General features: G+C 40.8%; 1 protein-coding gene across 1 annotated transcript; it reads right to left on the bottom strand.

The window, feature by feature from the left end:
- Positions 1-1,301: 1,301 nt before the first annotated feature.
- Positions 1,302-21,523, bottom strand: ARMC10 (armadillo repeat containing 10). The gene is made up of 6 exons (XM_050926046.1): positions 21,171-21,523; positions 18,425-18,570; positions 16,771-16,905; positions 13,173-13,349; positions 7,519-7,590; positions 1,302-3,778 (listed from the first exon to the last, which is right to left on the bottom strand). Exons 1-6 carry the CDS (start codon positions 21,412-21,414, stop codon positions 3,482-3,484), a joined length of 1,071 nt encoding a protein of 356 aa, XP_050782003.1. The 5' UTR covers positions 21,415-21,523; the 3' UTR covers positions 1,302-3,481.
- Positions 21,524-22,677: the final 1,154 nt, after the last annotated feature.

Here is a 22,677-nt window from a genome sequence, read left to right as displayed (position 1 = left end):
ATTTTCCTTCACCTTTCATTGTAAAAAGTTGCTTTACTATTTACAGGATTGTTAGTTATACCAAAACATAAGTCTGACTGCAGGGTACGGATATTTTTTGTTCTGGGAATGCATTGCATATTAAATTCATAAGAACAGCCATAGTGAGTCAGACCCAAGGTCCATCTAGCCTAGTGTCCTGTCTTCTGACAGTGGCCAGTGCCAGGTGCTCCAGAGGGAATGAACAGAACAGGTAACCAAGTGATCCATCCCATCACCCATTCCTAGCCTCTGCCACATAGAGGCTGGGGACACCATCCTTGCCCATTCTGGCTAATAGATGGACATATCCCCCATGAACTTACCTGGTTCCTTTTTGAACTCTGTTATAGTCTTGACCTTCACAACATCCTTGGGCAAATTGTTCCACAGGTTGACTGTCTCATGAGGGACTTCCCCCACTTTTTTTCTTGTTAGTGGTTTAATACTAACATTGTAGCTGCAGCTTCTGAACTTTTCACTTGTCTAAAATATATTTTGGGAAATGTAGAGCAGAAGAGAGATTTGAAGGCTGTGGAAATCATGAGAGAGCAAGGGCAGGCCTGTGCTGTGGGTGGCCCAGCTGCAGCAGCATAGTGCTGATACATTCTACATTAACAGAAGGGGTTTTTCCATCAATATAGATAATCCCTGCCACCTTCTCTCTTCCCTCCCTGTGAAGAGCCTCCATATACACATATCCTGATTTTCCCCAGGCAGTATAACATTCAGGATGTTCTAGATCCTTTTGTGTACTCACTGTGCCAATGCCCCAGAAAGAATACCACATGGACAACTGAAGAACCACTTCACAAGCCCTACAGTCGGCAGTTAGATGCTGCAGAGCAGGAAAAATATGCCAGCACAGACCACATCTCTCCACTCAAGTCAGTCTGCTGTCAGCAAGCTCATGTGAACATGTACTCTGTGCTCTCCTGCACCCTTGTGATCCAGTAATTGGCCAGAATCCACATGCTGGCAACATGCAAGTTTCTCTTCCTTCAGCAATCAAGGTATTTGTGCCGTCAGTTCCAAACCTCCATGCTGTGTGGTTTTGGGGACACCACATAAATCTGCCCTCTCACCACAACAGAGCTATTGCCTCATTTCCTGCCCCCTCTGCAGCCACAACCCCTATACCTGCTCCCCCTGAAGTCCTTGGTTTTCAGTTCCTCCCCACCTGATATAAAAAAACTTTTGCCTAGGCTCCCTGCTGACTATTCTGCTGTGTTCAAAGTAAACCTCCCCATAAAATGAAAAACAGCAACTTGCAGCAAGCAACATGCATTGTTAAATCTTTATTATACAGGTGTACAAAGGTTTGGACTGGAACCACCAGTTGTGGGTGGCTCCCCAAGGAGGCAAACATGAAGTGGATACATAGAAACCCCCTCCCATTTTTCTTTTTTGGTGCACACTCACTGCAATCCTTCCAGACCACATCTACACAAGTGAAGAGGTGAACATGTTCTTAAATACCATTCTCAATTTGGGTCCCTCAAAGATTTAGTGGGTGCCATGCACTACTTTGGGTAAAACTCAAGACAGATTTTGATCTGCATCACATCAATAATTCAGGCTCTAGCTCTGTGCAAAACACACAAAAAACCATCTAAAAATTTTGAAAAATAGCTATTTTCAGGCCTCTCTCTCTACATCCTCTAGCTCAAATGGCCCTGCATTTGGGTCACTAACCCTACTTTGCAGTCTTCTGGGGCAAACCAGCTTTCAGAGGAATCTGACTAAGTGTCAATTTTAGAGGACTTAAAGTTTGACCTTTAAACAAAAGTTGTGACAACCTAAACTACAGTGGTGCTCCCACACCACTATACAACAGTTCCTGCCCCAAAAAGCTCACAGACTAATTGAAATGGTGGATGTGTGCAGTTTGTGCATACATTGGGATACACTGACAGAGGTGTGGAGCATAGGGAGATTGGGGTATACTGGCAGAGTTCAGGGGTGCTGCACTTCCCTCACTGGAGCCTCCCAACCTCTCTCTTATCCCCATATAACTCCCTCCTCCTATTCCACTGCCCCCTAATACCTCTCCCCTCCCAGGAAACATTCACATGTCTACTTCCCCCCCCCCCAAAGACTTTGATTACATTCCCCCTGCAAAAAATCTGCCATCCATGACTCAAATTGTAGCAACCTTTTGTCTTAGATAGGGGCTTGTGATTTACTTATCCTTGGCTATGTTAATTGAAGGGTGAGTGCACAGCCATCAATCTTAATAACGTCTGTGAGTTATCCAGTCCTTAGTAGCAATCAGTTTAACAGCAAAAGGAAACACTTATTTTGGGGGAGGTGAGGGTGGTGGTGGTCTGTAACTCAAGAACTCCTTGGTCAAATGACTCCAAGTTATGGTCACTAACACTACCCTGTGCCCCCATGAGCACATCAAATTTCAAAGCCATTCACATAACACTTCTAATTTTAGAGCACTTTCAAGAATTGAGCTATAAAGCATATAAAGTGGCAAATGTTCTTCTGTGTTGGTGCATTTGCACTGTAAATATACATTCTTAAATACCACTCATTTTGGGCCCCCTTAAGACTTAGTAGGTGCTATGCACTAGCTTGTGTAAAACTCAAGACAGACTGTTTTGACCCACATCAGCAGTTTGAGCCCTAGCTCTGTGCAAAAAACAAAAATACCATTTTGAAAAATAGTAACTTTTTCTAGGGCTTATATCTCCACATCAATAAACATGCCCTTCACTGCCCAAGGCACACCAAATTTCAGAGGAATCCAACTAAGCATGTTGATTTTAAAGGATTTAGAAAGACTGACCTTTAAACAAAAGTCAAGATGCAACCTTAACTATAGTGACACAACTGTGCCACTATAATTCTTTGTTCAGGGATTTTTAGTGGCCTTGTTTCAGTACAAGATGTTTTCTACTACATGTTCTACATTCTATATTCAAAGTGCATTTGTTTTTTGAGTTGATACACTTTGCAATTAAGAGGGTAATATAATGCTTATAAGCTGCTTGTTACATTTGTTTCTAGTTCCCTTCAAAATATGTTTATATAATTTGACTAATCTCATTATGCTTTCAGCCAAGTAATAATGTGGGGATTAATTTTACTTAATAGATGTTCCAGTATTTCCCTGCACATGTATAGTAAAGTTAATAGAATTACATAACTAAAATTTAAGGTTCACTTTTTAAAAGTTGAGCTTGTTGTTTCATAACTTACTGTAAGTTTGAAATGGAAATATTTCCATGGCCCAAAGCGTCTTTCCTCTATCATGTACACACACTAGTTTTGTGTAGGAAACTGTCAGTACTAAACAGACCATTGTTTTACATAACTCTGAAAGAGTATTAAATGCATTGTAAGCTGTCTTGCTTACAGTAATGTAATGGTGCTCAGGAAAATAAGAGCAGTGAGTTAAGCTTCACTCTTTCATGAAATGAAATTCATTTTAGCATTCAATAAACATTTTCTATTACTGTAATTTAACGGAGTAGCTGGTTTTAGTATCACCTCTTAGTTGTGTTATTATTTTGGCAACTTGTTCTTTCACTTCCGTATCATGGTGATGCAATAAACATACCAGTTTCTTAGTATATTGGGTAGAATGCCCACAGAGCAGAGAAAAAACTGAATCTTCACTGTATTGATCCTGGGTAACGATGCCCTCTTCATTTTTCATATTCTCATTCAAATTTGCAGCAAACATCAGGGCTCTAAGTAGAATCTCTTTGTTTATGCAGTTGTCAAAGAGTGAAAGCAATGATGGTGCCTGTGACATTAAATACATAAAAGTAATATTTATTCATCAATTGAGAAGTAAATGAGTGAAAAATTCCTGTTGTAACCCCCCCCAAACACCAATGATTTCTTAAAAAATAAAAAATACTGATCTACAAACCAGACAGCTTCCAACTAAAACTCACTAAAATAGAACCGTACATATATATTCATTACAGCTACCATGCGCTATAAAAGCATGTCAAAGAATTGCAAGGACTGCACATTTTTCTTTTTGGAAAAAATTGGCTTGTGTTTTGCAACCTGACATATGCTTTGTAGTCTGAATCTTTAGAATGTGGCTGTCTGGAAAATTCCCATTTTCATTTATAAGAGCAGGAATATTGTTTTCATTCTGAATGGTATTTCAGTTGCCTTGAACAGTGCCTGAATGTCAAGTATTTATAAAGTGTTTTAAAGTGCAGACAGGATAAAAATACAATTTTGGTATACTAAAGACTGATCTTGGCTATTCAAATATTGGTTCAGGTAAAAATCAGGGGCAAGACCAAATACAGTTAACTTTTTAATTTAGTTTTCAAAAACCTAGCCTAAGCATGTAATTACAACTACATACTACTATCCTAATTTTCAGGGCTATCAAAAGGTACTGGATTGACAACTCTGCACTGCTATGTGCTTATCAACAGATCTGACACAAAATGGGCAGTGACAGAACCAGTTTCTCCATCCTGCCCCTGCCAATGAGATGTCATTTAGCTATTGAGGCTCTGATCCTGCAAACATGCACACTGAGTTCAGTGGGACTACTAACATGCTTTAAAAGTTAGGCACATATGTATTTGTTATCAGAGGGGTATGTATTTGGAGGATCACAGGAACAGTCCATGAACCCCTGGGTACTCCAAAATGGTAGCTGCTCAGCACCTACTGGCAGCTCCCCTATCAGTGCCTTTCCCTCCCCCTAGCACCTCCTGTCCACCGGAGGCCTTGCCGATCAGTGCCTCCTCATCCCCTCCAGCACCTGTTCTGCGGCGGACAGGAGGTGCTGGGGAGAGGAGCAAGGGCTGCGTGTGCTCAGGGGAGGTGGCAGAACAGGGTGGGAAGAGGTGGGTCAGGAAGAGGCAGGGGCCTTGGGGGAAGAGGTGGAGTGAGGGGTGGGACCTGGGACAGAGCGGGGGGGAGGAGCAGCCCTTGGCACGTTAAAAAGTCGGTGTCTATAACCTCTGTGACTGTCACCAAGGTTGCTAGTTTATGTTGATTTATGGAGCATGTCTACTGGGACTGGATAGAGATGGATAAATTCATTTCACATGCATTCAACAAGGACAAGTGCAGAGTCCTGCACTTAGGACGGAAGAATCCCATTCACTGTTACAGACTAGGGATGGCTAGGAAGCAGTTCTGCAGAAAAGGACCTAGGGGTTACAGTGGACGAGAAGCTGGATGTGAGTCAACAGTGTGCCCTTGTTGCCAAGAAGGCTAACAGCATTTTGGGCTGTATAACTAGGGGCATTGCCAGCAGATCGAGGGATGTGATCATTCCCCTCTATTCGACATTGGTGAGGCCTCATCTGGAGTACTGTGTCCAGTTTTGGGCCCCACACTACAAGGAGGATGTGGAAAAATTGGAAAGAGTCCAGCAGAGGGCAACAAAAATGATTAGGGGGCTGGAGCACATAACCTATGAGGAGAGGCTGAGGGAACTGGGATTGTTTAGTCAGCAGAAGAGAAGAATGAGGGGGGATTTGATAGCTGTTTTCAGCTACCTGAAAGGGGGTTCCAAAGAGGATGGATCTAGACTGTTCTCAGTGGTCCTTGATGACAGAACAAGAAGTAATGGTCTCAAGTTGCAGTGGGGGAACTTTAGGTTGGATATTAGGAAAAACTTTTTCACTGAGAGTGGTGAAGCACTGGAATGGGTTACCTAGGGAGGTGGTGGAATCTCCTTCCTTAGAGGTTTTTAAGGTTAGGCTTGACAAAGCCCTGGCTGGGATGATTTAGTTGGGAATTAGTCCTGCTTTGAGCAAGGGATTGGACTAGCTGACCTCCTGAGATCCCTTCCAACCCTGATATTCTATGCTTCTATGATACATTATACTGATGTTCTTAAGTGGAAGGTCAGCTTAATTCTTTTTTAAATTCTTACTTCTGTTGTTAAGAATGCTTTACATTATTTAAACTGATTATTTTAAAAGTCAAGCATGTGTTACACTTAATTTGCCCTCTTCATTTTGGATGAAAAGAACACTCATTTTCTCTTTAAGGTTCTAAAGTATTAGCATCACATTACAACATTTGGGACGCAAACACTGAATACAAATATTTATTTGTTGGAAGGAGGTAAACATTGTTTTTAGTTAATGGAAACATTTTTATTGGTCTCAGGTTTCATACAAGCTTGTTTATACATCTGCTTCATTTTTGGCTCATATTTGACCTTACAATGTCTCTTGAAAAGACTGCAGTCCATAGTCAAATGAAGTGGAAGTTCATCAAGAACAAAAGTCCACTTTTTTTTACTTTGACCTACTGCTTATATCCTAATAATGGAGCTGTGGTAAGACATGGTATCTGTAGAGCAGCAGTCTGGCTGTTTGTGCCTGCGACTCCCACAAAGCGGTTTTAAAATGGGAGTGCTGAAACCAAATATTGTGATGTCTGATTTTGTTTTGGGAAGCTCATTTGAGAGTAAAAAACAGTACAGCTAAAAGGCAACTTGAAGTGGTTTAGATTTAATTTGTTACCATATCAACTTTCTTTTACATATAGCTGAAACGGATGCAACCACCAGGTGCTGAAAGGTAAAGTACTTCATGTACTAAAGACCTTGGGACAGTGGCAGATTAGCCACTGGGCCTGTGCCCAGGGGCCCCTGCCAATTGGGGTGCCCCTCTGCCCCAACCTGCTCTATCCATTCGCCTGCTGCTCCTGCAGGAGTGCCGGGTAGGCAGAGCAGAGCAAGCCCCCACACCTCAGCCCCATATCCCGGACAGGAGTGCCAGCAGGAGGGCCAGGGGTGGAGGGGAGGAAGACTGCAGGCAGAAGGAGTGGGAAGGGGGCCCCCACTTGCTCTGGCCCAGGGCCCCACAAATCCATAATCCACCTTTGCCTTGGGAGCTGCATTGGGAGGGGTACTGTGTTCATAAAGATGTCTTATCAAAACAGTCCATCTGTCGATAGAGATGTTTTGTGTATATTGCATTTTCTATCTTTCTCAGCTGCAAAAGTTATGACAGTTGAGACAAAAGTGGTTGAGAAAGTGAGGATAATTTGCAATGTTGGATGCATTTGGAATGATTTGCAGCACATCCTCAGGCCACGTTCCTTCTGTAGATGAATAAGTGAAAAGTGACAACTGGGTATATTATTTTGTCTCTCTCATGTATGAGCAGCAACCAATGCCCTTGTTTTGTGGGAAGGGATGGAGAGAGAGTGGCAGTTTGCAGAAACCTTATCATTCTGCATTATATACAGGAAGCATGACCAACAGTGGCCATATGGTGAACATGTTAACCATGCACATGGGTGAATCTTCATACGTGAATGTGATCTCTCTGATATAGCATGACCTGGAAGAGGCTTAGCATGCTTTTACCTACCGTTCCTGGTTTCAGCCTGCTTTGGCTATGTAAAGTAAAATTCCAGCGTTAAAAACGTACAGCTATTTAAGAATCATACAATTTGAAGTGTAGATTAAATAAGAACATCATGAACTTTTGTACTAAAATGTTCAGCAGTGAAGCAGCTTGAAAATGGCAAAAGTCTTACTTGAGCACTGAAAAGATGTCTTGTCATGGCTGGGTTTGCAGATAAGTTCACAAGTACTTTCAGAACTTGAATCTGAAATGAGAACATAATGGTTCACATGGAAAAACTCTTAAAGTGAGGGGAGGAGAATCTGAATACTGTCTCCTTCACCCTTGCCTTCCCTCCTCCCCGCAACTTTGCATGAAACAGTCTCCCTCCTAGAATTTGCCACACGATCACTCTCTAATTCCAAATAAAGATTTATGTCTTCAGTGATGTCCACAAGAGCCACCCTCCACCCCACGTCTAAGCTTCTCAGTGTGTCCTTGCTTTCTTTGCATCTGTAAGCTCTTTGGTACTGGGACTGTCTTCATTTACTGCTTTTGAACAGAGAGAAGCAAAGTGTCAGCCTTTAACAATTAATTCATTGTAGCTAAAGCAACAGAGGAAGAAAAATACTGCAGGAGCAAATTCTGCTCTTATTTACACTGGTGTCAATCTGTAGTAACTCCAGTGTGCTCTCTCTACTAACTTCAGTAGAGCTACTCTGGAAACAGAGGAGAACTTGGCCTTTCATATCTAAGGGCTTGATCCTCCACTCACTGAAATCAATGATGCAGCTTCCATTGATTTTAGTAGTGCAGGATTATGCATTAAATAAATCTACCGTTTAGTAAACCAGCTATGATGCTAACAGGTTACCTGCTCTCTGATGCTGTCCGACCAGCTCAGATTAGAGCAATAAAGCAATTGACTGGTGTGTTTATATCAAATAAATGCTAGAAGGTCATAGTGTGTTCAGGTCAATTCACTTGCTAGAAAAGAACAAAGGTGGATGTTATCATGTTACGATTACATGACATATGCCCCGGTAATTACATTTACTCTTCATTCATGAAAATTAGTGTAATGTTAATGGCAATATCTTCACTTATCTATAAACATGTTGATTGCTATCTCATTACATCATGTATTACCTTGTACTTTAGTCCTAGATCAAACGGATGTATTAGCGTGTTAAATATAGGACTGTAGCTATTTTAGTATTTTAGAATTGCAACCATGCAAATTGGACTGGGGGGGCGGTGAGAGGGGGAGTAACTCCAACTTCTGTTTACAATCTAAGTAGACAACAAGCAGATAAAAAATGGGATGCAACAAAAGTGACTAAGTGATGTTCAGCACATATCTCCTAATTCCATATTTTAAAACTCTCTCTCTCACATGCAGTGAAAGGCAGCTGAGACAGGAATCAATACGCTTTGTAGAACTGCATTTTCAGGAGGCCTTAGGACGTACTTAATCATTTGTGCTTCTCTACCCTTCAGTACAGTTCTGAACTGCCCTGCAGTTAATGCTGAAGTGAGCATAACAAATAATTCCCAGTTTAAAACTTTTTCTTTAGCAACTGATATGTATTTACAGTCTTTTCACAATGTTGTAGTATTAAAAAACAAACAAAACTAAATAGGTGTCTGGAAATGCTGAGTAAGGCTTAACGCTGATCTCTTCTCCTTTCCCATCACATAACTAGGCTTGGCATGGCAGAATTTTTTATTTTTATTGTTTTTAAATAATTCAGACAGTATTCATGTTTATTTTTATTAATTCAGTTGTGAAATTATGGTGGGTGGCAGACAATAATTAAGGCTAAGATTTAGTCATGGGTATTTTTAGTAAAAGTTATGGACAGGTCACAGGCAATAAACAAAAATGAATGACCCGTGACCTATCCATGATTTGTACTATAAATACTCCTGACTAAATCTTAGGTGCTTGGGATATGGGGGTGGCTTGGGGCACTGCTGCTGCTCCAGTGGCTGAGCAGCAGCCAGTGTGGCTGGCCCCGGCACCGCCCAAGCACCAGCCACTGCAGAAGTCATGGAATCCACGACTTCCATTACCTCTGAGACAGACTTGCAACCTTAGCTATCATTAATGACAATAAATGTTAAGATTCAAAAAGTTAAAGCTTCATAACTGTTAAAATGCAAATTATCAATATCACGTCAAAATACACAAAATAAATATCCTCAGATTAATCCTCAAGCAGCATTTTTCTTACTTCGCCTATCAGTAAATTTCAAGTACCATTGTTGAAAATATTTTTACATCTGTTTGTGTATGTATGGTAAAAAAAAAAAAAAAAAAAAAAAAGTCTACATTTAATGACATTTCCCGGTAAAATATAATCCTTCCAAGTCCATGCCTATGATTTACGTGGAGATATAAAAGTAATTATTTTACAGTGTGGTTGTTGGGGGAAGATGCAGGTATGCTACATTTCTTAAGGTGCAGTATCTGAGCTATTATCAGGAGCTATACAGGAAAGGATTGTGAGTTATTACATCAGTGATACGCTTTGTGGAATGGTGGATTTGAGAATCCTTGGTATTACAAGATGGGGGTTCATGAAATCCCCAGAATTTTGGATGAAGGAGATAAATTCATGAAATTAGAGGCATGTGTACCTGCAGGGAGATGCTGTACAACATTTCACTAAGCCAACATCTGTAGTAACAGGCAAAGGAGGAGCATCAGAGATACAAATAAAACAGGCTATTTTTAGGAAGGAGGTTTAGTTTTTAATATTAGTGAACTCTGATTATATGGGGAGACAGAGCTAAAACAGTTTATGATTCTTGTTGTGTGTTGGATATGTGAACAAGGAAATGTGACTGGTGACCAACCACAGGTTACTGGGAGTGAAGTCACAGAGGCGAAAGATTTGGAAAGATATTTAATCCAGTGATTTACAGTAAGCACCATAATTGGAGGCATGGCAGCAACTCCCTTTAGCTTTTGCAGAACACTTGACAGTAGCTTTTGCATCAAAGGCCCTATCTTTAAAGTCAGCTGTTGCCTTGATAAATACAAGGGATGTCAGATATTTAGGGCCAAATCCTACTTGCCTTACTATGCAAGTAGTCCCACTGGGCTCTGGGAGACTACTTGCAATGAATAAAGCAAGCTGGATTTGTGTTAATCATAACTATAAATTTTTTATATACTGCATTTTCAATTCCGATTGAACGCATGAAGCACATTTCTATCCTTTTATTTCTGAGAGTCTAATATTCTTGAATGGCCATCTCGTGGCATGTACTTTAAAGCATCTACTACTAGTTTATGTACTACTGCTGATTGTTTAACTTATGTAAGTAGCCCTGATCAATCAATGGAACTATTTATGGAAGAAGAGTGAGCAAGATTTAAATGTTGGTGTGAGTTGATGTACAGATGTCAGTGGAATTGCTCCAACTTAGATTAGCTCTGAATTTTGTCCTAATGGAGGAGTGTGACCCAGGAACCTCACAGTGTCAACTGGCAGAGGGGGTGCATAGAGTTTTCCTGGGATCCACTTGATGAGATATATGCATAATAATTCACTGAAGGGTGTCATGTGATGTTTATACCAAGAGTCAAGAGCCCAGAGCCCACTGGTCATCATAACCATTGCAAAATGTATGGATGGATAATATGTAATTCCTTAAATGTCTGTACAGAAAATTATGTTCTTAAGGCAGGTAACTAGCAGGTGACATGTTTTGGACAGATTCCGTTCAGACAGGAGGTAACAGATCTGTCTGGTCATGAGTATATTGGGCATTATATGTCTCACAATGGATGCCTGTTTGCATACTGAGCCAAATGACAATCAAGACACTGCAAAATCTTCAAGAGGAAAATTGCAGTAAGAAATAAACAACAGGAGAGGATCATTTATGAGTAAAGAGAATGGATTCTTGGTGTATATCTGGGGATGCAAAGTTATTCCCTAAATCCTTCAACTGAGGAGGCAAACAGTGTGTTTGTCTTATAACTGGAGGGTCACAGCCAAGTCTGGCTGTAAAATACTGGAAGGATTTTAGGTGAGCATTGCGCTATAAGACATGAAAATGTTGAGTTAATTAAGTCTAGGTTCTAGAGTGCATGTTATGATTTTATATCTGGAAATTTGTTTCCAATACTTTTACTTACTATCACTTGAGCTGTTATACTTTGTTAAATAAACTTTTACTTGTTTTCAATATAAACATATCTACATGCTGCATGTGAAGCAGAGTAGCTATCTGAATGAAACTGGTAAGCTGGGCTGTACTGCTTCTTTGGAAGCAGTGAACCTGGGAATACTGCAAGGGTCTAGCAGAACAGGGGCTGGACACTCTAGGGAGATACTCAGAGGCTTTAGTGTGCCCATCACTAACCTGTAGAGAGACAGTGAGGCTTGCATAGGCAGTATTTATGTTGCCCATGACTGATGGATTTGGGGACACAGCAGGCACAGTCAAGGCTTCCTCATGCTAAGGGCAGTTGGTAGCAAGGTGCCTCACAACCATGGGTACCCCCAGGAAGCATCACAAGGAGAAGAAAAGATTCACATTATTCCTGGTAGTAATTTACACATAAATATACAATTTTCCTTTTTTCAAATACCACTAAGAAGCAGTATCTTCACATGTGCAACAGGTCTTCTATTAGCATTGCAACTATGACAAAAATTCAGATGAGCCTATGCTCATAGTAATTAGGGTCACAGACATACCCAACATAAAAGTCTTCTGTAAGTCAGATCCACAAGATGGCTGTTGACTGTGATGACCTACTCTCCCTGATACACAACTTCCAGGAGAGCCATATTATAGACAGATAGATAAAGAACACCAGAGTTAAGATCACCATGTGATTCTGAGAGCAAACTTTTGCTCACAGTCTCCAGAGATTCATAGACTCATAGACTTTAAGGTCAGAAGGGACCATTATGATCATCTAGTCTGACCTCCTGCACAATGCAGGCCACAGAATCTCACTCATCCACTTCAATAACTCAGTCATAGGTTAGGAGTTTGTTACTGAAGTCCTCAATTTGTGGTTTGAAGACCTCAAGCTGCAGAGAATCCTCCCGCAAGTGACCCATGCAACAGTGGAGCTCTCCACATGCAGATCTCCTTTGCCCTGTGCTGGAGTGGTGGTGATCTACCTCCATGGGACTATGTACTTACTGGGATCCTATAGAGGGCTCTCATTTGTTTTGGGATGGTGCATTCCACACGCAGAGAAGGGATGAATGGAGTTTTATTTTCCACAGCAGCACCACAGAGATTAGCTAGGAAAGGTAATAAAGCTTGTGGTGTTATTATCTGTTCCCCATCTCTGTGCAGGGGCAATATCCTTTATAATGGGGTCCATGGGGCAGTTGAAACTGAGAAGCACTGGTAGCATGACTTCATTTTCCCTGATAGGTCATACAGTGGAAGGGGCTGGTGGGGTTTCTAGAGCCATTGCAAAGGCACAGGACTGCTGTGGGGATGGCTCTGGTCTCCTATAGCATCCAGCAATATGGGGGCAAAAACAAGACTCCATCTCCAGAGAGTCTTGGAGACTCTTGGGGTGAGAAACTCTGCAAGAAGATCCTTGTGAAGTACTCTTCCCTCCTGTGGGAATTTCCACTGGAGAGGACAATTGGGTAAAGTTCGCAAGTCCTTTACACATTCTCCACTAGTTATAGCTACTGAATTGTAAAATTATTTTTCTTAAAAAAAAAAATACACCACAGAGTACCTTAGAAACTGATGGTTTAAAAAAAAAAAAAGGCAAATCTAAACTGGAAGACATCTCAGTCAAAGTTAAGCAGCTTGGTTACTATCTGATTATGATAGTACAGTAAACAGTACCTGTGTCCTTTCATTTCCTTCTGAAAGCAAATGAAGAAAGCACGGAATTGCATTTGTCATCATATGGTGGTAGTCATTGGTAACAGACATATTTGTTAATAATCTAAGTTCAGCTAGCTGCAGATCAGAGTTCAAAGGTGATAACTCAATCTCCTTACAGACCTGTAAAATGTATACCTTAAAGAACAGAAAAAGAAATGGTTAAATGTACAATTTGTTGATCCAGCCAAAGAAGTTCACAGTTAACATCCCAGTGTCAGTAGTCACGATGGCTCAAAATCATGATTCCCAGTAGCAAGAGGATAAATAAATAAATAAAAACATTGTATAATCAGTCTCATCTTTGATCAAGAACATGTAAATAAGGCACTAGCAGATAAATAAGTGATGTTAAGTTTTAGCAGAAACTATAATTAAAGGAACACTATCGATCTGATTTTTTTTTAAATCAGTTTTCTGATAGAGCTACCTTTAGACAATATGTTCTGGTTTAAACAAAAAAACAACAACCCTGTTCCTCTACATAAATTTACAAGGGCCTTTTGGACAGGTCCAAAGTAACATCACTGAATGGCTGTCAGACTATGCATTTATGATTCCCATCCCATAGTATCTGAACACACCCCCTACGCCAGTATTTAAAAACTGGAACTAAAATGTCTCTTCCTTCTCACCCCACAAGAAATAGGTACTGTAATTGAATTGCTTACAGGGTTTATTTGTATATGTGATACATTTATGGAGGCAAAGCTAGGCAGAGGAAATGAGTTTTGCAGTTAGTTGCAAAAGTGGTTAGTTACATGGTCATTCTTATCCCTTGTAGCAGTGAATTCCACAGTCCAGGTCCAGCTTCTGAGAAGGTCCTCCATCTCCACTTACTGATCAATAGTTTCCATTTACATTGGAAAGTAACTTTTGTAAGGGTTCACGGTTGTAAAGGGGTAGGTGTGAATGAGTACTTGCACTGGACTCTATATTTAGTGGGGAGCCAGTGCAGAGTGGAGTACTGAGGTGATCTGTTAACAGCAACCTGTGTTGCTGAGCAAAGAAGCTGCTATATTTTGTACCAATGGGAGCTTATTCAGGATGTGGGATTTGTTCCTAGAGAAGAGTTGCAATAATTAAACCTGGATCACTCTGGTCAGATCTGAGTCTGAATGGATCTGACACAATCTTCTGGCCTGTTAGAAGCAGATGAGACTGTTCTTGCTACCATGGCTATTTGGGCATCCAATAGCGCTGAAGAATCTTAAACAACTCCAAGTCTATAAACTGACTTGATCAGAAAATGTAGACAAAAATGTTTAAATGGAAAAAAATTAAAAAGTGTTCATGAAATAATTTTCCAACCAACTGTAATAATGGGGAAGTTAAAGAAACACCCCTCTTCCCATCAGCATTTCTTTAGTCTTGCCAGAGTTAAACTTTCGCCAGCTGCTGATTTCAGATAAACATCAGAAAGCAGAGAGATTGTGCTGTTAAGATTTGACGTAAAGCAGATATAGAGCAGGTTGATGTGTGAGTGTTGCTGGGACTTGGGAGTTGGCAAGACAACAGAGGCTCAACTGCGATACTGAACAGTATAGGGAGTGGACTGAGCCTTGCGTGATTCAGTAGGGGAGAAATTTGGAGATGGAGTCTAGTAATGACCATCTGCATGTGGATTGAGACTAACTGTTTCGGGCTGTTTCTATTCAGCTTCTTAAAAACAGGACTGTAGTATATGGTAATCAATTACACCAAATGCTGTAAATAGGTCCAGCACGATACTACAGGCAGGAGGATGTCAGCCATCAAAGGAGCAGCGAGTTCTGTCATTGTCCTGACCTCAAGCCTGACTGAGAGGGATCCCATTTTCAGTGAGCTGACAGACTGCTTTGGAGACTTTTTGCTAGCTTCTTGACTGGATAAAACACAAGGTGTGTGTGTCTGTGTTAGACACTAGGAGATAGTTTGCACAGTCTCTAGCACTGAGCAATCTTTTTTCAGTATGGTTGGACTACTGCATGTAGTAATGTGGGTGATAAATTCCAAAAGGAGGAATTAACAATCTTGGTTAGTTAGAGGCTCAAAGTGTTTTCTACTCTTACCACCCAGAAAGGGCAGGCATAAGTCACAGGTGCCAGCCTCAGTTACCATCAGTGCTTTTGACTACTTTCATGAATGGGCCAAATTCTTGGAAGATTGATTGAAGGATGTTGCTCTATGCTTGTTCTCAGTGCCTATCACTTACTGAATGCCATCTCTCTGAAATTATTTCTTGCAGTAAGAGATGCTGTGTTCGAAGATTGAATGGAGGCAATCTGGTCTTAGAGAGCAATTTATGGTCCAAAAAAGTTATGCCAGGCATGACTTTGCTATCTCCATGGCAGAAGAGAGAATCTCTTTGCCTCCTTCATGCCAATAGCACAGATTTGTAAAAATTCCTTGTTTCTGAGTGTCTCCATCAAACCATTATCTCCACCCCCGATATTTGGAGTTTTTTTTCCTTCCTGCTCTTTTTATTACAGGTTGAACTCTGATAATATGTAGATGGCCAGCTGGGAGAACGTGTGTTGGGGATGGTGTGTCTATAGCAGTAGTCAAGGAATGGTTGAATTGCTTTACTAAGTCACATACTTTTATTGACCTCTTTGCTGGGTGAAGTTTTCTTTAAGTAAGCTCTGGAATTTGGGAGGGAACAAGAGTTTCTTAAGTGGACCAGAGCAGTGCTTTCCTCCTGTCTTACGAAAGGAATAGTTATTTTTCAGGAAGTGGTCTGATCAAGATATAGGAGTAGCTCTGTTTCTTATGCCCGAGGATCCAATCTAGAGAATGGACAGCTGTGTGCGTAGAGACCAGGGACTACATTTTTGGGCCCACCCACCATCGTCCTCCGCCTCTCTGTGCAGATGCCTACTTGCTGTCTCATCATTTTTAGCCCCTTGCTGAAAGAGAATTCCTGGATTGCTTACTGGGAAAGGGAGTGCATGCTAGTGCAAGAGACAAGTGCAACTGAGTATCAACAAAGGAGTGACACTGTCTCTATGCAAAGTGTTGTAAAGTGCACAAAATAAAACTGACAAATCTTCTGACTCATCTCTTTCAGTTATAGTAGTCCCACTTAATTACTTTTAACCATAGTAGGTATAACATTTTCAGAAGAAAATGTGAGTCTCAAACTGACTTTATCTCTCTACATTTTTGCATTTGTATTATTTAAAAAACAGAACTATTTCTGTATTTCTGAATGGATTTTATAATATATATATTTGAGATTGAATTTAGAATAATAATCCTGACAGCATCTGATTTTTCCCCCCCCTCGAATACTGGTATCAAGTTAATTTTCTTTCTAGTCCTCTAGAACCTTCCTGGTTCTCTAAAACGCTTTAGAACTAATTGCTAGTGGTTCAATAAATTTGTTATCTATTTCTCTTGGCCTTAGGGTTTAAAGATCATTTGGATCTGCTGATTTGTATATATTCATGTTCTCCAAAAGTTGCTGCATGATCCTTTTAATAACAGCTATATTGAACGGTCTTTATTACTGACTAGCTGTACACACTTCATTTTGTTGTTCGATTTTGCCTCAGTTATGGTACCTTTTAGTACTTACCTTTATCTCCTCTTGATTTTTAACATTCATACTCAAGTTATTAAGTGCGTTTAGTGCTTTTTCTTTAACTTTGGGAATGGAATTTGAGAGCATCTTTCCAACAACAGAAAGGCCATCTAGTTTTCGAATTATATCCTAAAAAGATAAACAGATAAATATATAAGATATTACTGCTAATTTTAAACCAAATGGGAGTTCTGCCTCACTAAAGCCTTTAGGATCTGGTCTCTGATATTTAAGCAGAGAATATCAGCAGTTTAATATTATTTCTTTACATACCAGTCTATACAAAATAAATATGCACAACATTCACTGTGAAACTTTGGTGCCAATTTATAGTACCCAGTTACTTTATCTCCAAATAATTTTGTTCATAGTTAAAATGAGAACAAATAGGATAGATGCACGTTTCTGCAGGGTCACTCCCAAAATTCTCAAATCTTGTAAAACTATCCGAATTAAGAAAGCTTTGCTCATGTCTAGAATTGGAAAGAAGCATCAGTTACGTTTTGTTTAATCCAACTTAAACAATTACTTGATGTTTTTCATTTAGTGTAATAAAATATGCCATCAACAGGCCATATTTTGGCCTTGGATTCACTATTTCCATTTAAATCAGTGGGAGCCCTGCTTATACATTTGAGGCTAGAATATGGCCCAATATCTGAAAAGAGCAAATATCTCTATTATTCAAGCCCTCTGTGTCAGAATTCCCCTTTGAATTCAGCAGGATTTCAGCATGCAGGTTTGCCGAACCAGGTTGACTATTATAGTTAACAGGTTCTAAAATTTAGCTTATTTTTCATATATTTACAAAATTCAAATGCTCTTAAAAATATATTACTCCTCCTGCCACAACCCTACTCCTCCTCCCCAAAACTGAACTCAACAACATTGTTTTAATTCTCTTTATGAAAAATATCTCAGGACCTGATGACATCCCAGTCACCTTAGTAGAGGTCTGTGGGGAGGGAATAAAGATTTTTAGTAAGAAATAATATTTTTAGTTTCTCATTAGAAGCCAGAGAATAATTGAGCAACTATGGTTACAATTATGAGAACTACCTCAACAAGAGAAGTGTGGAAGTTTGAAAATTAACCCTTTATGGTTACAGGAAAACATGCATCTCCCAAAGAAATCTGTCATATTGAATTCCCAGTCAAAGGAATAGCAGAGGGGTTAGACTTAGCAAATTTCAGGCCTGATAATGAGAGTTGCAGGTGCTCAGCACCTCTCAGAACAAACTCTTCAGTTGACACTATAAAATTGTTAGTGATAATGCACATATCTAATAGCACTTTGAAAATATCAAGCTCCGTACCAACATTAATTATCCTAACAACAGCCCAGTAAAGTAGTTATTCTTATATCTATTGTAATGATGGGGAAATTAAGGCAGAGAGATTAAATGACTTAAACAAGGTCATGTTGGCCCAGATCCTCAAAGTTATTTAAGTGCCTAACTCCCTTTTAACTTCATGGAAGTTAGGCACCTAAATACTTTTGAGGATCTGAGTGATAGTCACTAAACTAGGATTAGAACATAGGAGCTTCTAGTTCTTGATCTCATGTTTACTCCTCTGCAAAATGAAGTCTCATTTTCTATACTGGCTCACTTTCAGATATAATTGCTTTCTTTAGAACAAGACTTACTTGATTTACAGAGAAGGCAGCACTGTTGCTCAGAGTGACCAAGGCTTGTTCTTGAATTAACGGATCATCTGTGAACTCAAGCAAATGAAGAAGTTTCTGTAGATGATGGGCATCCAGGTTACTGGGTGATTTTTGAGGATCCGTGTCTGCCAAGGTTTAAAAATTAAAACAAATTATTTCAAATAAACTTTGAAATGTTTCACTGAAACAAAGCACATAACACTTTTTACAGAGCTGTGTTATAGCCACATACTTATGGATAGCATGTCAGTTGTAGGCCACATAATTCTAGGATTCACGGATCCACTATGATATTATGGCAGAGTCACTGCAATACCAGTTAAGGCTGGGTTCTATTTTGCGTTTAAAGCAGGATTTAAATATACATATTTTAAAAGTATGTGTCTGCCCCAATTTTTCAGCATGTAATCTGAGTAAAGCCTATTTTTTTTTGAGGATTTTCAAGTAAATGTTAAGTAGTTTCTGATTTCTAGTCAGTTAAAAAATATTTTAAAAAAGTTAACTTTCTGAGTTGCATGACTTTGAGCCCCTCTAGTTTCAAAACTACAAAGTGAAGAAAGTAAATAAAATTGTGAGAATGTGTGGTTATGTAATTATTTTGCTAATTCACAAAGAAATAATTCTATTAGCATTATTCATCATAACTGGAGCCTTATTCATTGCAGTTATCCAATGGAATTTTTTTTTATGTCTGCTACTTCCATTTCTGACATGGAATGTGGCAACTTTTTTGGACAATTTAGGAGAAGAGTAGAAATTTTGACTTATCTCCAGTAATATTCCTCCCAGAATTGGGGCCTAACATGGTGAATGAAGAACATGCTAGTCCAGGGGCATCTGAACTGAAGATCTTTGATAAAGGAACAGCTGCTGTGTTAAGATGTGTTCTTCATGAAAACACTCAGCCAACTGAAGAGCTCTGCTTTTAAGTCAGCTAAACACAAGTCATACAGTACCTGGTCTTCATGAAAGCAAACGCTACTAACGTCAAAGTTCATGATCAGCCAGATCAGCAGTGAAGCTCTTGAGCTGGCTAAACTGTTTTATGAACACCAGGATTTGTGACAAAGGAAGGGCTACTCTAATAAGTACTAAGATTTTGTGAAACTGACTAGCTTGCTCAGAAGCGGATCCTATTCTTCAAGAGATTCTCTCTTGATTTATTAGCATTATTCCTCATTATTGAGTCCTTACGCACAATGGTTAGCCATTGAATATAACAAAGGTTGGGGTTTTCTAAAGGTCTTGGACAATTCTAAAGTTAAGCATCTAACTCCAGATATAGGTCCTGATCATGCAATGAGATCTCCATGGAGGATTCCTGTGCATTTGTGGACCTCCTTTGACTTGAATGGCTCCACACAAGGGTAGGTGTCTGCCCAACTAGATTCAGTATCAGAATCAGGGTCTTAGCTACTTTTAAAAAAAAAAAAAGGAAGAAAAAAAAAGGGACACTGATTTTCAGTACTGAGTACCTACAGATCCTACTGACTTTTGCCAGATGGGTGGCAGTGTAAACTCAGTCATGCATAAAAAAGGGTTCACAACAAATACTGCCTTGTTGCACTCTCACTAGGTTGCAATTATTCTGAACCCTATTTTCCTAGATTTTTACCAACATCAATTATGCTATCTGCAAATAGTAGCTCAAGAGCATCAAACTACAAAAATGGCAAGCTAATTTAGCATTTCAATTGAGACTGTGACCAATGTGTAACCTGAAATTCTTATGAAAAACAGTGCTCAGGAAACTGAACCACTGCAATCCTATTGGACAGAAGCTGGACAAATCTAGACTCGCATCAGAAATGGCAAAACATTTTTTACAGGTGTCCAATGCAGTCCCAGTCTGTTTATTTCATCATTATGAATCCCTTAAAGACTGTTAGACTGTGAAGATCAAAAAGTTGGTTAACTTCTTTATATTATTGGCTGCAAAACCCTTGCATGCATTCTTCCACTCCCTCATAACAAATGCTTCAACGTTCTTTTATTTGAAACAAAAGTTGAAGATAACGTGACATCCAAAAGCTAGCATCCAAAAACACTAATGTTTTCCTTACTATGCCCATCTGTGCTTTTATCAGCTACAGGGCTACACAAATCATTAACAACGAAACAGTGCGCAAGCAAGATACCGGATAAAGCACTTTCAATAAGGCAACTGGTAAGATTCATGATTTCAAGGGAGTCTAGTCAGCTTTTAAAAATACATCACTAAGAGTCTTTTTGAAATTTCACATCCATTAGGGCCAGATTTACAAAAGTATTTAGGGGCCTAAAGTTTCAGAGAGTAAATCCAGCTCTAATCAAACTGACCTAGTCAAATAGTCTGAAGAAGACTATGATCTGAAAAAATGAATGCTACAATGGGTGAGAAAAGACATGTAGACCACGTGGATCCCTAACAGAGACTTCGCTGGCTATATTACTGTCAAGATACCAGGACATGCTAACATACAATAGCCCAAAACAGTAAAAAACAATAACCTCCTTTTCCTACCCACACAACTCTCCTCTCTCTTCTTTCCCGCCACCTCTGGAAGGTCACAGCAGCTAACGCGTCATGCGGTGTTGTTACAAAGCCCAGCTTTGATCGGCAATACAAATGTTTAACTACTCCCCTGGTGCGTGTGCTGGGGAAAGGCCCTGCTAGAGGCGGGAGGCCGGAGGTGCACCGCCTAGCTGCTAACAGTCTGTCTGGCTAAGCCCCTCTGCAGCTCACCTGACTGGAGGCTGGAGGGTCCCCCCCAGGCCAGGCTGGAAAGGACGGAAAGCCCGGACACCTGAGGCAGCAAACCGCCCGCTGGGGCTGACCCGTGCCTAGCGCTAGCGGCTCCTTCGGCCCCGGCTGCGGGTCCCGCCCTCCTGCTCCTGGTCAGCCTGTAAACACAGTAACACGCGCCAGCTCCCAGCACGAGCCCCGCCGCCACCCCGGCTCTCGCCGCCGCCCCTCGGGCCTCCCCCATGCCCCTGCGGTGCTCGTCCCCCCGCAGCACTAGGGCAACGCCAGGCGGAGGCGGGCCCACCCGCCCGTTTCACAGCCGCGGGACGCGCCTCAGCCCGGCGGAAACGGGACAGTTCGTTCCCCCTCCCCTCTGACCTCCGCCTCCCTACGCTGACGTGCTGCTCCGCCCGCTAGCCCAGCCACGCGCTGTGCGATCTGCCCACACCCGGCGGGTTGGGGTTTGTGGGGCCCCTCCCCACGGGGAGCTGGGGCTTCTCGTTGTCCCCCACAGGAGCGCCTGGCGAGCAGGCGAAGGGGCCACTGCCCTCACCCAAACCTTTCCTGCCTACTGCACACCACAAGTGATGGTCCCACCCCCAGCCTAATCACACCAGGGGAAGTTCCTCAGATATGGACATGATCCACTATATTTAAATTCTAACAAAAATGTGGCCATGATTGGAAACTAAAACCAGCCACCCAAAAATCTCATGAGGGCATCTGATTTGATTTAATTTCAACACTAGTCATGTGCAGTCCCCCCATCACAGATTATAAACTCTTCGGGGCATGGACCTTCTTTTTATTTTGTTTACACAGCACAATGAGATCCTGATCAGTGACTGGGGCTTCTATGTGCTATCACAATACAAATAACATTTTCAAGGTAGCTCTTACTTAAAAACTCCAAAATAATCACTGCCACAGAACAAGAGGGCAGGAGATAATGTCCAAATGGGAGAGACATTGCAATCAGCTATAAGAGAGAAAAATGGTAGTAACAATTCCACCATCGTCTCTTCATTTTTCACTCAGCTCTTCTTCAAAACATGAAAACTAGCTGAAGCTAAGCAGGTACTGTTACAGGTTTTTAAAGTTTATGAACAAAACTACTTCTATACACTAATAACCAGCTCCTGAACAGTAATATTTGACAGATCTCAAAGCACTTTACAAAGGAGGGCAGCATCATTATCCACATTTTATAGATGGGGAAATGGGACTTGTCCTACGTCACCCAGGAGCCAAACTGGGACTAGAATACTAACTTTCTGAGTCTCAATCCTATGCTGGATTCAGTAGGCCACACTAACACCTTCTGGCTAAGAATCCCCTAGTACTTCACAAATATTAATTAATCTGCACTACAGCCTTGTGAGCTAGGTCAGAGGTTCTCAAACTGTGGTCCGTGAGTTGCACTCAGGTGGTCTGCAGATAGTTCCCTCTAAAGTGTATGCCTGGGTGGCTGCACACAAGAGAATGAAGGGCCAGTGCCACCCACCTA

The sequence above is a fragment of the Gopherus flavomarginatus genome, chromosome 1 (assembly GCF_025201925.1).
Source record: "Gopherus flavomarginatus isolate rGopFla2 chromosome 1, rGopFla2.mat.asm, whole genome shotgun sequence".
NCBI lineage: Eukaryota > Metazoa > Chordata > Testudines > Testudinidae > Gopherus > Gopherus flavomarginatus.
This window is presented reverse-complemented; position numbering and strand designations above follow the sequence as displayed.

What these genes read in the sequence shown, in the direction of transcription:
- ARMC10 (XM_050926046.1), bottom strand. Translation starts at nt 21,414, where the DNA reads ATGGGGGAGGCCCGAGGGGCGGCGGCGAGAGCCGGGGTGGCGGCGGGG. An exon ending in ACCCTCCAGCCTCCAGTCAG is followed by an intron (nt 18,571 to 21,170) that starts GTGAGCTGCAGA and finishes AAACCTTGGCAG; the next exon opens with ACACGGATCCTCAAAAATCA. An exon ending in AAAATCAAGAGGAGATAAAG is followed by an intron (nt 13,350 to 16,770) that starts GTAAGTACTAAA and finishes CTGTTCTTTAAG; the next exon opens with GTATACATTTTACAGGTCTG.